Source organism: Chenopodium album, chromosome 2 (assembly GCF_948465745.1).
Source record: "Chenopodium album chromosome 2, dcCheAlbu1.1, whole genome shotgun sequence".
NCBI classification, from domain to species: Eukaryota; Viridiplantae; Streptophyta; class Magnoliopsida; order Caryophyllales; family Amaranthaceae; genus Chenopodium; species Chenopodium album.
This window is the reverse complement of record NC_137835.1, coordinates 29,599,019-29,613,636: the sequence shown is the minus strand read 5'-3', so window position 1 is coordinate 29,613,636 and position 14,618 is coordinate 29,599,019. Positions and strand designations below refer to the sequence as shown.

The 14,618-nt window shown below is 34.6% G+C and overlaps 1 protein-coding gene across 3 annotated transcripts in view; it reads left to right on the top strand.

Annotated features, from left to right (window-relative positions):
• Positions 1-9,040: 9,040 nt before the first annotated feature.
• The window catches only part of LOC145597923 (histone-lysine N-methyltransferase ATX2-like), a 39,543-nt gene continuing 33,965 nt past the window's right edge, over positions 9,041-14,618 (top strand). For all 3 annotated transcript variants that reach the window (XR_014103455.1, XR_014103456.1, XM_081654198.1), the window contains exons 1-9: positions 9,041-9,990; positions 10,104-10,155; positions 10,250-10,324; positions 10,423-10,639; positions 10,979-11,102; positions 11,294-11,398; positions 13,134-13,233; positions 13,585-13,728; positions 13,818-13,865. Coding sequence is in view for 1 of the 3 variants with exons in the window: in XM_081654198.1 (XP_081510324.1) it covers positions 9,248-9,990; positions 10,104-10,155; positions 10,250-10,324; positions 10,423-10,639; positions 10,979-11,102; positions 11,294-11,398; positions 13,134-13,233; positions 13,585-13,728; positions 13,818-13,865 (1,608 nt within the window). In the remaining 2 variants the exon portion in view is untranslated. The remainder of the gene's footprint in view (positions 9,991-10,103; positions 10,156-10,249; positions 10,325-10,422; positions 10,640-10,978; positions 11,103-11,293; positions 11,399-13,133; positions 13,234-13,584; positions 13,729-13,817; positions 13,866-14,618) is intronic.

The window sequence follows — 14,618 nt, the reverse complement described above, 5'->3', positions numbered from 1 at the left end:
TTAGGTTTGATTAATTTGATAGAGATTTTAATAATATCAGATTAAACTTGATAGTGATTGAATAAATTATTTATGTTGTTAGTAGGTATTTATTTTCAATTGAATGCTGTTATTATGTTCTTATTTTCAATCAAATTCAAAATGAGCAAATAAATTAAAATGAGCAAACCTAAATATGTATAATAGAACATTTAAAATGAGGTAACTACAATTAAAATGAGCAAATATTAATGACATTCATAAGTAATTCAAGGATCTATAAGTACTCAGTGTTTTGGGTAAAAACACTACGTATACAGAATTGTGTATGTATGTGTGTGTGTGTGTGTGTGAGTGAGTGTAACAGTGTGTCTGTGTGTGAGTGTGAGTGTGAGTGTGATTGAGTGTAAGAGTTTATATATGTGGGCATTGAATTGCATGTTCATTTGACAAATGAGCAAACCTATCCCCCCTGTCCCCTCCTCTTTCTGCTTGCAATTCTGATTTCAGAAACTGATTTCAGTTCTAATTATAGATTATGAAATTATTGTGTGTGTGTGTGTGTGTGTGTGTGTGTGTGTGTAAATTTGTTTAAGAATCTGATTTCAGTTCTAATTATTGAGAGTGTATGTGTGTGTGTGTTTAAGTGTGTTTAAGTGTGTTTAAAAAGGTGCATATTCACAAATGATGAGCAACAACGAACAAGTTGAGAGTCAATCAAGTACCATCACAAATGTGCCAACTACTCCTACAATAGTAGTTTCTCCTAAAGTAGCACCTTTGATCACTCCTGGAGGAACAAAAGAATGGCATCCAATATGCCCCAATGAGTTGAAACCAGCTATAAGGATGAAGTTTAATAATCTTGAAGAGGGTCTTGAATTTTATAAAGGCTATGCATTTGCTTCCGGTTTCAATACAAGGAAGTCTACAACTAAAAGACAAAGAAGAAGCAAAGAATTGAAATATCAGTATATCTTGTGCAATAAGGAAGGATACAAAGAGAAAAGAAAGACTACTGTAGAAAAAGATTTAAATAACAAGGAAGGGGAAAACAATGAAGAAAAAGCCACTACTAGAAAACAGCTTAATTCCGACGGAAAAATTCCGTCGGAAACACCATGTTTCCCGTCGGAAACCGTGTTTCCGACGGAATTCCGTCGGAAGGTGTCGTCGGAAAAGTATTTGTAGGAAAATCGACATTTTACGACGGAATTTCCATCGGAAACACTTTTTCGACGGAAATTCCGATGGAATTTAGCGTCGAAAGAGGTTTTTCTGGTCTGGAAAAGTCCGTCGGAAATTTTCGACGGAATCCGATTCCGTTGGAATTTCCCGACGGAAATTCCGTCGGAAATTTATTAAAAAAAAAAAAAAAAAAAGCCCGCACCACCAACCCCCACCACCAGCTACCACCCCATACCACCAGCCCACCCAACCAGCCCCCACCGCACACCATCACACTCACACCGACACCACCCCACTGCACACCACCACTCGCACCGACACCACCACACTCGCACCGACACCACCCCACTGCACACCACCACACTCGCACCGACACCACCACTCACACCGACACCACCACACTCGCACCGACACCACTCCACTGCACACCACCACACTCACACCGACACCACCCCATTGCACACCACCACACTCACACCGACACCACCACACGCACACAATAACCCCAAAACACCAAACTTCGCAAAACCCAACCCAAAACCCAGCCACCCCTAACCGAGCCCACACTACCCACCCCTAACAAATCCCCACCAAAACCCACACCACCCTGACCGAATACACTAACCAAGCCACAACCACCACGAAAATCACCATAATACGACCCAGACCACAGCCACCACCGAAAATCACCCAAATTTAGATCCACCACCACCGAAAATCATCCAAAAATTAAATAAAAAATCAAAATTAAAAATTAGAACGTACCTTAAGATAAAAAAAAACTTCGAAATTAACCACGAACTTGGTTTAACAAGGCCAAATTCGACCACGAAAACCCTAGATCTAGGATTTTCATGGTCGAATTTGACCTTAAAAACCATTAATTTGACTAACATCACCATAAACGACATAAAAGGAGGAGAGCTTGCTTGAGAAGAGAGTAAGGAGGAGGAGGAGAGGAGAGAGAAAGCGTGAGAAGAGAAGGAGGAGGAGGAGAGAGAGAGCGTGAGGAGAGAGAAAGGGAGGAGACAGAGAGCGTGAGGAGAGAGAAAGGGAGGAGAGAGGCGGATTGTGACTGAGGGGGGTTGGGGCGCCGTTTTAATATTAGGGTTTTGGGGTTTTTTCCTTTTTTTTTAAAAAAAAATTAAATTCCGTCGGAAACGGGTTATAATCCGTCGTAAATTTACGACGGATTTTCAATCCGTCGTAAATTATACCATTTCCGACGAATTTTTCTGTCGTAAATTTCGTACTTTCCGACGGATTTTCTTGTCCGTCGGAACGGTTCCGTCGAAATTAAGCTGTTTTCTAGTAGTGAGCTTCAATCAAAAGGAAGAGACTCGTTACTCGTGTTGGGTGCAAGGCACATATTGTCCTAAAGCATTGTGATGATAACACATTCATAGTGACAAAATTTCATGAGGGACATACTCATGCACTTTATACACCTAGCTGCAATCTATTCCAAAAAGAAGGAAGGAAAATGAACATTTTACACAAAAAAATAATTGTGAATAATTCTAAGGTAACACTTTCAAATTCTCTTATGTTTCATGAATTCTATGTATGTTCTAATAAAAGTTGTTTGCTCATTTGACAAATGAGCAAATAATTTTTTGGTCATTTGCCAAATGAGCATTGAATTGTTTCATGAATTCTCTTATGTTTCAAATTCTCTTATGTTTCATGAATTCTCTGTATGTTCTAATAAAAGCTGTTTGCTCATTTGACAAATGGGCAAATAATTTTTTTCTCATTTGACAAATGAGCATTGAATTGTTTGCTCATTTTAAAAATGAGCATTGAATTATTTGCTCATGTGACAAACTGTTTTGTTCTTTAAATAGGTGAATATTGGTCCCGTTACAACTTTTCGAATGATGAAGGAAATTGTTGGAGGATATGAAAACATTGGTGCATCTAAGGAAGATTTCAAAAATTTTCATAGAGATTTAAAAGCATACATTCAAGGAAGCGATGCTCAAATGTTCGTGGATAACTTTACCAACAAAAAGCTAATGTGGAGGGCTTTTTTCTTTGATTTTGAGATAGATGAAGATTATTGCCTTTGTAGAGCATTGTGGGTAGACCCCCTTTGTAAAAAGAGTTATACTCTATTTGGTGATATGGTATCCTTTGATACCACATACCAAACCAATAGGTAATTCATTTATATGTTATTACTAGCTATGGCTAAAATTAATGACTTTGTTTTAAATAAAATTATTTTAATTGCTCATTACTTCTATGTGAAAATTGAATATCCCCATAAGTCTAATATTCTTTGATAAGAGTATGTATATGGGCATTGAATTGCATGTTCATTTGACAAATGAGCATTGAATTATTTGCTCATTTGACAAATGAGCATTGAATTGTTTGCTCATTTCACAAATGAACATTGAATTATTTGCTCATATGACAAATGAGCATTCAATTATTTGCACATTTGACAAAAGAGCAAAGAATTGTTTGCTTATTTCACAAATAAGCATTGAGTTATTTGCTCATTTGACAAATGAGCAATCGATTATTTGATAATTTTTCAAATGAGTATTAAATTATTTGCTCATTTAAACTTTATTTTGTATGTGTAAACAGGTACAACATGGTGTTTACTCCATTTAAAGGGGTTGACCATCATAAGAATTGCATTAATTTTGCTGCTGGTTTCATAGCAAAGGAAGATATCGTGTCATTTGAATGGATGTTCAGATCATTCCTCAAGGCAATGGGTGAGAATGAACCTAATTGTATGATCACAGATCAGGATCCAGCAATGAAAATTGCTGTTAGAAGTGTGTTTAAGAAGACTGAACATCGGTTCTGTATGTGGCACATAATGAAAAAGTTACCAGATAAGGTGGAGAAATCAATCATGCAAGAAGAAACCGGTTTCCTAAAAAAATTATGTGCTTGCGTTTGGCACCTTGAAATTGAACCCGCTGAGTTTGAAGAAAGGTGGAACAAGGTGATGATTGAATACCACTTGGAACAACATGACTGGTTAGGTTATATGTACAAGATAAGAGACAAGTGGATTCCGGCCTATTTCAGAGATGTGTTCCTTGGAGGAATAATGCATGCGTACAACATCAAGATCCGAAAGTGAAAACAACTTTTTCTGCTCCTTTATCAATCCTCATGTGTCACTTGTTGAGTTTTACTTGAGATATGAAATTGCAATTGATGCCCAGAGACACACTCAAGGTCAGAATGATAATGATTCAAAGCACAAATATCCTGAGTGCAAAACACCACTAGGGATAGAAAAGCATGCCTCACATTTTTATACTAACTCTTTCTTTTATGAATTTCAATACGAGGTTAAAATTGCTTGTTTTTCTTGTGATGTTGATGAATTGAAGAAAGAAAATGAATTGGAAGTTGCAACAGTAAGTGAAGGAAATCGGACTAGAACATTTGATGTTGTGTTTAATCCAACTAACTATGACACCACATGTTCTTGTAAGCTATTTTATAGGCAAGGAATTCCATGTAGACATATGATTTGGGTTTGGAAAGCAAAAAGGTTTGAAACCATTCCCGAGCAGTATATGATACACAGGTGGACTACTATGGCATTAAAGAAACCAATTTTTGACTTGGGAGGAAACCTGTTGGAGCAATGTGCAAATATAATAGACAAAAAAAAATTGTTAAATGATTTATGGTCAGAGATACACACTTGTGTAAGTTTGGCAGAAGGCAAAGATGAAGATATTCAAGACCTTGTGATAAATCTTCAAGGAATAAGAAAGGATTTGGAAGCAAAGAGGATTGCAAGAAATAATGAAACAACAGCTGGAAGTGCAAAAAACAAAGAGCAAGACATTGAGCTATTGATTGGAGCTAGTGTGCCAACTGAAATAATTGTCAAACCTCCTAAAGTTTCAAAGAATAAAGGGACTGGAGTTCATGTATCAAATGAAGAGACTTCAAAAAAGAAAGCGACTGAGATTGATGTGTCAAATGTTGAAACAAGAGGTAGAAGTGCAAAAAGGCTTAAGGGAGAAAAAGAAAAGGCTGTAGAACAAAACCAAAAAAAGAAGAGATTATGTAGAGGTTGTGGTGAATTGAGTCATCATGATATTAGAAATTGTCCAAAAAAAGTGTAATGGTACTTTTATATACATATAAGATTTTGTTGAATTTTTATATTTAATAATATATTATTAATTTTGTACTAATCATAGTTTAATGCTTTGCAATATTGTTGAATTGAAAATAGAACATATTTAAATGAGTGACTAAATATTTGTTCATTTCTCAAATGAGCAATAATTCCTTGCTCATTTATCAAATGAGCAAATAGTTAACTACTCATTTTGTCAAATGAGCAAATAATTATTCGCTCATTTGGCAAGTGAACAAATTAGCTATTATATGAACTTGGAACAATTGCACTCCTGTTTCATCTCCCAGTCCAAAATCAGCTCTCCTCGGGTCAAATGAGAAAACATATCTTTTCTCAATCATCAAATGAGCAAGTAATTCCTTGCTCATTTAGCAAATAATAAAAAAGGTAAAAGCTTATTTCTTAAATGAGCAAAAATAGTTGCTCATTTGTGAAATGAGCAAACATTTCTTTACTCATTTATCAAATGAGCAAAAAATTCTTTGAACATTTATCAAATGAGCAAGAATTCATTGATCTATCATTTAATGAGCAAACATCTGTTTGCTCATTTAACAAATGAACGAATATTTCAAATGAACACTGGTTGTATATAACAAGGTATGTGAAGTAAAAACAAATAAAAGATTGAATTTTAATTCAAATATAATCATCACTATAGTAAAAAAGGGTAGGCTTCTGTTGGTAAAATCTGTTTATAAATCAGTTTTACATCATTCAAAGACTACTTAAAATTAGATAAAATCTTAATTTACCCAATTCCCTAAACCAAAAAAGACAAATCATCACTACTAACTATTCAATTCCCTAACATTCAGCTTTCTTCAGTCTTTTGCTCTTTCTTCCTTGAACTTTTTCTTCTTCAGGCTCTTCTTTTTCAACATTTTCATCTTTGTCAGCAACAAAAACTTTACTTTGCTTTTTCTTCTTCTGAGCAATTTCTTTAACAGATTGAATAGTGTTCACTTCACTTGTAATTATTCCCAGGGTGTACTTTTCACGAAGTTTAGCCAAGATTATCAGCTGCAAAACAAATAACATAATCAAACCCTATACAATTTAGGAGATTTCAATAACATGAGCAAACATGTAAAAGTAACACCACAAGTTGCAGTTGTAACTTGTAAGGCAATGGCCTACGGCATTGCTAGATTAATGGACCATAGACCTCAAAATTAAAGTAATCATTTGATAGGAATCCTTGCTCATTTATGAAATGAACAAGTAAATCCTTGCTCATTTGTCAAATGAGCAAACATTTCTTTGCTCATTTGATAAATGAGCAAGTAATTTCTTGCTCATTTAGCAAATAATCAAAAAGTTAATTGCTCATTTCTTAAATGAGCAAAGAATTAGTTGCTCATTTGTGAAATGAGCAAACATTTCTTTGTTCATTTATGAAATGAACAAGTAAATCCTTGCTCATTTGTCAAATGAGCAAACATTTCTTTGCTCATTTGATAAATGAGCAAGTAATTTTTTGCTCATTTAGCAAATAATCAAAAAGTTAATTGCTCATTTCTTAAATGAGCAAAGAATTAGTTGCTCATTTGTGAAATGAGCAAACATTTCTTTGTTCATTTATGAAATGAACAAGTAAGCAAATAGGCCAAAACATCTTATTATTAATGAGATTAATCTGAAAGACTTACATTATTTTTCTTCAAACTAGGACCCCACTTTGCAATTCATTGCTGGATTTCATCTCCACTACATTAATCATCTATTTTTCTTTCTTTAATGTGTCCTTTAAAACCATTTTTCCTTTGTCATTAGAAGATCCTGTCTTGAAACTCATTCCTTTATATTGTGGCTGTGTAGAACGACCAACAACTCCTAATTGTGCTGGCCCTGCTGCATCTTCGTCACCACCAACAACTCCTAAATGTGATGCCCCTGCTGCATCTTGCTCACCACCAACTCTTAACTGTGCTGCCCCTGCTGCATCTTGGTCACCACCAATAACTCTTAACTGTCCTGCCCCTGCTGCATCTTGCTCACCAACATTAACAGCAAAATCTGTCTCAACAGATGTCCTGCTCAACAAAATAGGTATCCTTGATGTCAAATGAGCAAATACTTAGCTACTAATTTAACAAAATGAACAAAAACTTAAATGCTCATTTCTCAAATGAGCAAATAGTTAATTGCTCATTTCTCAAATGAGCAAATAGTTAAATGCTCATTTGTCAAATGAGCAAATACTTAGTGCTAAAATGAACAACAAAACATAAAATGAACAAGTTATCAACTACTTTCAAAGTTGTGAAGAAGTTAGAGAACTTGTTTTTAAACTCAAATTCTTTCTCACTAATATCTACTTTAAGACCTGATGTGCAACATAATGAAATAACTTCTAGGCTTCTGATGTGAAAAGTCGAACAGTAAAACGCCTTCAAACTATCAGCTTCTTGGCTTCTGATGTGAAAAGCCGAACTAAGTACACGACAAAGTTGGTAGCTTTGTGGTGACGATAGTAATAACATTGCACAGGGAATTTTGATTGTGAGAATTTCTAAGACAAACAAAAGAGATGAGAGCCCTGTACTCCCATCTTAAACTGTTTTTTTTCCTATTTGCTTTCACATACAAGTATTAACCTGTGGCAGTTTTAGATGTATTGAAAATTACTTCCCAACATAATCTACAACTTTTTATTGCTTGTAACTGTCAATTAAAAAGCTAATATTTCATAAATGAACAACAAAACATAAAATGAACAAGTTATCAACTAATCTACAAGAACTCCCATACAAGTAATACAACTCATCAACTAATCTACAACAACAACAAAAATAATAATAACTCAAATAATAAAAATAAAATGAGCAGAAACACATACATTGTATTTTCTTGAGGAACATTTGCAGAATCCATAGCAATTACTTCTAGGTTTCCAAAAAAACAAAGAAAATGTAAGATAATTACGCATATGAAGCAAAATTAAAACTAAAATCAACTAATAATTACTCAAATAAAGCTACAATCAAACAAAAAATAAGATAAAACTAGAAAATAAAACATAATTGAGAACTAAAGTAAACCGAAAATCAAATTAAAATACACAAAATAATTAAAATACCTAAAATCAAGCTAAAATCAACATAATAGCACAAATTATCAGTGATTTCTAGGTTTCCAAAAAAACGAAAAAACTGGACAATAACGAAAATAAGCAAAATCAACTTGATAACTACTCAAAAAAACGAAAATAAAACTAAAATCAATGAAAAAACAAAGTAAAACATTATCGACACAAATTGATAAACAATGTGAGCTGAAATCAGCGAAAATCAAAACGAAAATCAACAAATGTAACTGAATGTGACCTAAAATTAATTGTAAAACACGAAAATATAAACAATAAACTCACCTTGACAAAGAATTGATGACGATTGAAGGAGTAGTGATGAAAAATCAGAGAGAATAGCAGAGAGAAAGAGAGTAGAAAACAGAGAAATTGTGAGGAGAGAGAAAATAGCGCGTGAAAGAGGAAGGAGGAGAGAGAAAAAACGCAGGAGTTTTGTTTGACCGGGATTTAATTGTGGCCGTTGGATGTAATTGATCCAACGGTTATAATTAGTCCTCACATATAATAGGGTTCTCACATAAGGGATGTGGTCTCATATGATCCCTATATATATATATATATATATAATATTATTTTTTTTAAAAAAAATCCATAGCACACACATGTAACTCGGATGGGTATAAATACGAAACCGCAAAATCTCCAACATCAAAACCCCCTCTTTTTCTCTCTCTCTACATCTTCACTCAGTCAGTCGCACGCTCTCCAAACGGCGGGAAAACGGAAGTTTTTAGGCCGAAATTCTCAAATCTTCATCCCTCCAAAACACCCCCAAATCCCCAATTTCAAACCCTAGATTAACATTCTCACTCACAATTTCATCCTCATTTTCTCTCTCCTCTTCTTCTTCAATGGCGTTTCCTGCGTCGCAAAATTCGATGCAGGAAAACTGCCATGAACAAACTCACGAACAACAGCAGCAGCAGCAGGAACATTTACCAGATTCGCAGAAATTGGGGTGTGCTGAAGATATCGATAATCATTACGCCGGAACTCCAATTAGGTTTCTTCCTCTTCGCCATGTTTACTCCGCTACTTCTCCTTGTGTTAGTGCTAGTGGTTCTTCCAATGTCGTTTCCAAGAAAGTTCGAGCTCGAAAGCTAACCCTAATTGACGACTGCTTGGGCGATCATATTTGTCATCAGTTAGAGGAAGGGGAGGAGAAGGAGGGGATGAAGGAAGGGGTTAGTAAGGAAATTAAGGGTGAACCCTTATCGGATTCGTCGCAGGTGATCCGGGTTTATTCTCGCCGGGGAAAGAAGAATTCGTCGTTGCAGCGTTGTGATTCCAAGGTGGAGAAATTGGACGGTGAGGGGGAGGGAATTGTGGTGAAAGAGGAGCCGGTTGAGGAGGAGGGTTTTGTTGGGGATGTGTTTGTGGGGTTCCCGAATAAGAAAAGGCGACTCGGGAATTCGGAGCTTGTGAAATTAGGGGTGGATTCGAGTGTTTTGTGTAGGTTGAATGGCCCCAGATTGAGGGAATCGCGGTTTCAATACAATGTAAATACTAATAAATCTGCTGTAAAGAAAGGGAAGCAAAATTCTTCGGCTAATCAAAAGAATAACAATGATTCTCGGGCAAAAAAATGGTTTCTGTATGTTGTTTGTTCTCTAATTTGAGGCTTTTGAGATCATAATATATTTATGTGTTTATTTATGTTTATGAGGATTTTTACATTAATTTGATTTGAACTGTATTATGCACCAGGTTAACTTTTGATGGTGTTGATCCTATGGTATTTGATGGCTTGAAATGCGAGGCAAGTTGATTATTTTATTCCTTTTGTGATTTGATGAATTAGTAGGGTTGAATGAAAATGGGAAAAAAATATCTTGATTTTGTGCTTAATGTAGGTTTATTGGCCATTGGATGATGTTTGGTATAAAGGGTCTGTATCTGGCTATGATGCGGTATCGAAAAAGCACAATGTATGTTCTTTTCACTATTATTTGTTTGCTTTTTGGTCGGAGTGTTTTTCATATTGGTTGGAGCTTTCTGTAATGCATGTATACAAATTTAATTGCAGATTAAGTATGAGGATGGTGATGAAGAAGAGCTGATTTTATCACAAGAACAGATAAAATTTTATATGTCAAGAGAGGAAATGCAGAACAAAAATCTTAAAGGGAAAGAATATACGGCTGACGATGATCCTGATTACAGTCAGTTGATGGGTCTGGCTGCTAGTGTAGATGAAAGTCGAGACCTTGAGCCTGGGGATATAATTTGGGCAAAACTTACAGGTGAGTAAGCTACTAAGATATATATGAAACAGTATGAGCAAACTGGAAAGTAAGGAGCTGTATTGACTTATGTTATGTCCTTCTGGACTTCATATCTTTGATGGATCTATTTTGAACGACTAAAAGTAGAAGTGAAGAGAAGAAGCTTGCATTTAAATTTCACTGTCACCATTTTGTATTATGTTGTTGTAGATCATCTCGTGTATACAGTTTTATGCTTACAGTATTATAAAAAACACAAGTTTGCACAGCGTTACGTGAAATAGTAAACAGCTGCTGCTGACCCTTCATGTGCAAACATGCATTCTTGTTATTTTGTGTTAATTTATCTTCTTTCAGGTCATGCAATGTGGCCGGCTGTCATTAGTGATGAATCACTCGTTCGTGACCGCAAAGGATTGAACAACAGCTCTGGAAAAAGATCAATTCCTGTGCAATTCTTTGGAACTCATGATTTTGCAAGGTTGGCTTTTGCTCTTTTTCTAATGATTACTTCCTCCGTTTCTAAAAAATTCTAACACTTTGACTAATTATGTGATCTTTTTGGGCAAGGTGTTGCAATTTTTTTACAAGGAGGAAGTAGAATGTAGTTTGCAGGAAACTTTTGTTGTTACTGAGTTAATATGTTCCTAAGAATTTCTTGTTGACAATCAGAATACAGGTGAAACAGATAGTATCCTTTGTAAAAGGACTGCTTTCTTGTTTTCATTTGAAGTGCAAGTCCACACGCTTTCTTCGAAGCTTGAAAGAAGCAAAATCGTAAGTTTTTGCTAGTTCTCTCTCTCTCTCTTATTTCAAGGGTAGTTATTAAAATCCCTTCTTCTCTCTATCTGCTTCTGTACCTTTAGGGCCACAAAATTTTTTCTTACCAACATAGTTCATCCTTATTAACTGACTATGTCTTGCAAACATGGCCTGTTTTTTTTTTTTTTTTTTTTTTTTTTTTTTTTTTTTTTTGATACAAATGTATTAGGTTGTTGCATAATTTATGTACGACTACGTTATGCCTATCTGTATTGTACCTTGATTACTTGGTGTATTAACGGTAAATCCTGGAATTCAGAAACAATTGATTTTAAAATAAATACATGACGAGATAAATTTGTCTAAAAAAAACAATATGTGGCAAGATAAATTGGTCCAAAGAAAAAGAGAGTTGGTTTTAAAATAAATTTCTTACCAACGTCTATGGTGTTGGATGCACCAAAATCAATTGGTAACCGTTGACTTATATAGAGAAAATACCTGTATTCTAGGGGTACAGTGGTCTTTTTGATCTGGTTAGCAAGGCTAGTGGAGTAAATTCACTATCAAGAACAGTGCTACCTCAATAGATACTAAATTGCATCGTCAGCATATATCTGTTTTCTCCCAAGTAGTTTTGTAGAATGTTTAATTGTGCTTTGTGATCTGATTAGGTGGCTTTATTTTTGGAAGTTCTAATTCCACATATAATTAGCTAATTCCACATATAATGAGCTAAGTTCTAATTTGTATGATATCCATTTGTAGGACTACTAATTACTGTAGAAGAAAACTAGTCCTGTGTTTTGACAATCAGAGTTGAGAAATGCATATCCATGCAATCCTCTTTTGATTTTGTTAAGATAGGCTTATCTGGAGCATCTTTTTGACTCTATTGCCTTTTCTGTTCAATTGGAAACCTTTATTGAGTTTGGAAGCATTTTAAAAGTTCTAGTGTAGAAGGAAGACATTTGCATCATTGCTTACTATCTCCTGCAGGGAGTGGATGTATTCCTTAAGAAGTTAAGAGTATTGCAATATCATTACCTTGCTGCTGCCTATTCTTCATGCCAAATTCCAATGGTCTAATATTTGACCTTTTGTTGTGCTGCATCTGAATCATATGGAAAACCTTCAATGTAATTTTTCTCTTAAAAAAAGTACATGATCGCATTATTGTTTCTTGCATCATTATGTGGAAGCCTTATTGGGCTGTATAATGTTGCAGTTCTATCTGTATTCTGCATCTTTATCTAGCTTACTCATTAATTTTCTTGATCCTATTAGGGGTTATACTTGTGTTTTTACTGCATTTTAGATGGTATGAAGTGGGAAACCTGTTTGGTACTATGTGTTACGTTTCAAATTCTGTAAATTATATCTTTTCGGATACAGCCTGATTATACAGAGTAACTCTGGTTGTGTATGTTAATGTTGTTCACTTTTATTTTATTGTTTTTTTTTCTTTGAATTTCCTCTTTTAAGGTAGAGGTTAAGTATGATTTAGCTAAATAAATGTTTTTTCTTAGATTAAACCTAAATTTTAGGCTGAAAATACTGGCTTGTGATTGTTCCCTCTGTCTTGTTTAGATCTTCTCATAGCACCAAAGTACTGATACTTAAGATCTCCTTGTCTACTGATGATCCTCTTGCTTCTTATCATTAGTTAGTTTCCTTATGTAGTCTTTTGGTCCTACTTAATGAGACATTTAGTAATCATACTAAGCTTGCAGACATACTGTTCTATCAGGTACTTGACGGTGCAGAAACTTCCTAAAAGCATGTTGAACACGCGTGTATCCATGGATGTTCAAACTGTTGATTCAGATGAAGCTTCAATGAAGGATGAGGTAACTACTGATCCGTATAAATTAATTCTGTCGGTTTACTTAGCATCATGTCAGTTGGTTTATTTCTTATTCAAAGCTTTTGAAATGTGGCATGTTAATCTTAACATTTTTGATGATGAACAGTATCGTATAGTATAGGTGATGTAGTATTAAAATTACACTCTGCAGAAGTTGTACACAGCAAAACAATGTGTGAATATCTTGCATCACACTAATCTTTTATGGTTTTTGTCAAATGTTTTTTTTTTTGAAGAAATTAGTTGTATTTAAAATTTTATATTTTGGTTATGTCTTCTTTAATATTTGAATGCAACATTTGAATGAATTATGATTAATGTATGGTATTGGCAGGTTTTTTCATTTTCAAAAGGGCCAATTAAACTCCCTTCACGTAAATCATTGCCTGAAAGGTTCCAGAACATGCCCAATGGTTATTGGCCTATTCGTATTAATTGGAAAGATCTTGATAGATGCAATGTGTGCCACATGGATGAGGTGAGGAATTAAATCAGTAAATTCTTAATCTTTCCTCCCTCTTTTATTATCTGTCTCAATGTGGTAATATGCTGTTGTTTTTTATATAGGAGTACGAGAACAACTTGTTCCTGCAGTGTGATAAATGCAGAATGATGGTGAGCATCCATTAGATTATCGCTTTTCCCTTTGACCATCTTTATTTCTGGCCTGATACTCCTAATATGCATGTATTTTGCACATAGTCATTGGCATATGTCCATGTGCTTGTTCCGTTAGAGGGTATGCCTGAAATTTTTAGTAAGATTAGAAGGTTGTTTGACTCATGGGGATCATTGAAGCCAGTGGCGGATCCTGGATTTAAGGAATAGTGTGTCACCAACGTTCACCAACCACATAACAATGAATAACAAAGGCATGGATAAAATATACGAATTATAAATTGAGACTTATATATAGCTCACAACATTTCATATTTTGATATCTATCGTATATACTAATTCCTACTATTTTTTTTTTTCCGGCAAATATCAATTGACAAACAATTTCAGTGCCAATCAATTTTTTCCGTATCAGTTGTAAATTAATATTTGAGAAATTTATAATTTATAATTTTACTGTAAGGCTGCTGCTTTTAATCCTTTTATTTTGCTTTCTATTTCTTTGTCTTTTAGTTTTGCTGCTTCTATTTACTAGTTTAACTTGTTTTGTTTTAGGGCCTAGCCCCTCTCCTTTACCTAAAAAAAAAAGAATTTTTTTTTTTAAAAAAAAATCATCAACTTAAAACAATATCTTTAATTCTCTGAATGAAAAGCACAGTAAACAGCAAATAATAATTCAACAACAATGAGCAATTAGATTGACTATTTAATTTGAAAGGAGAGGAAAGAAGGAATACCCTCTTAGCCTGT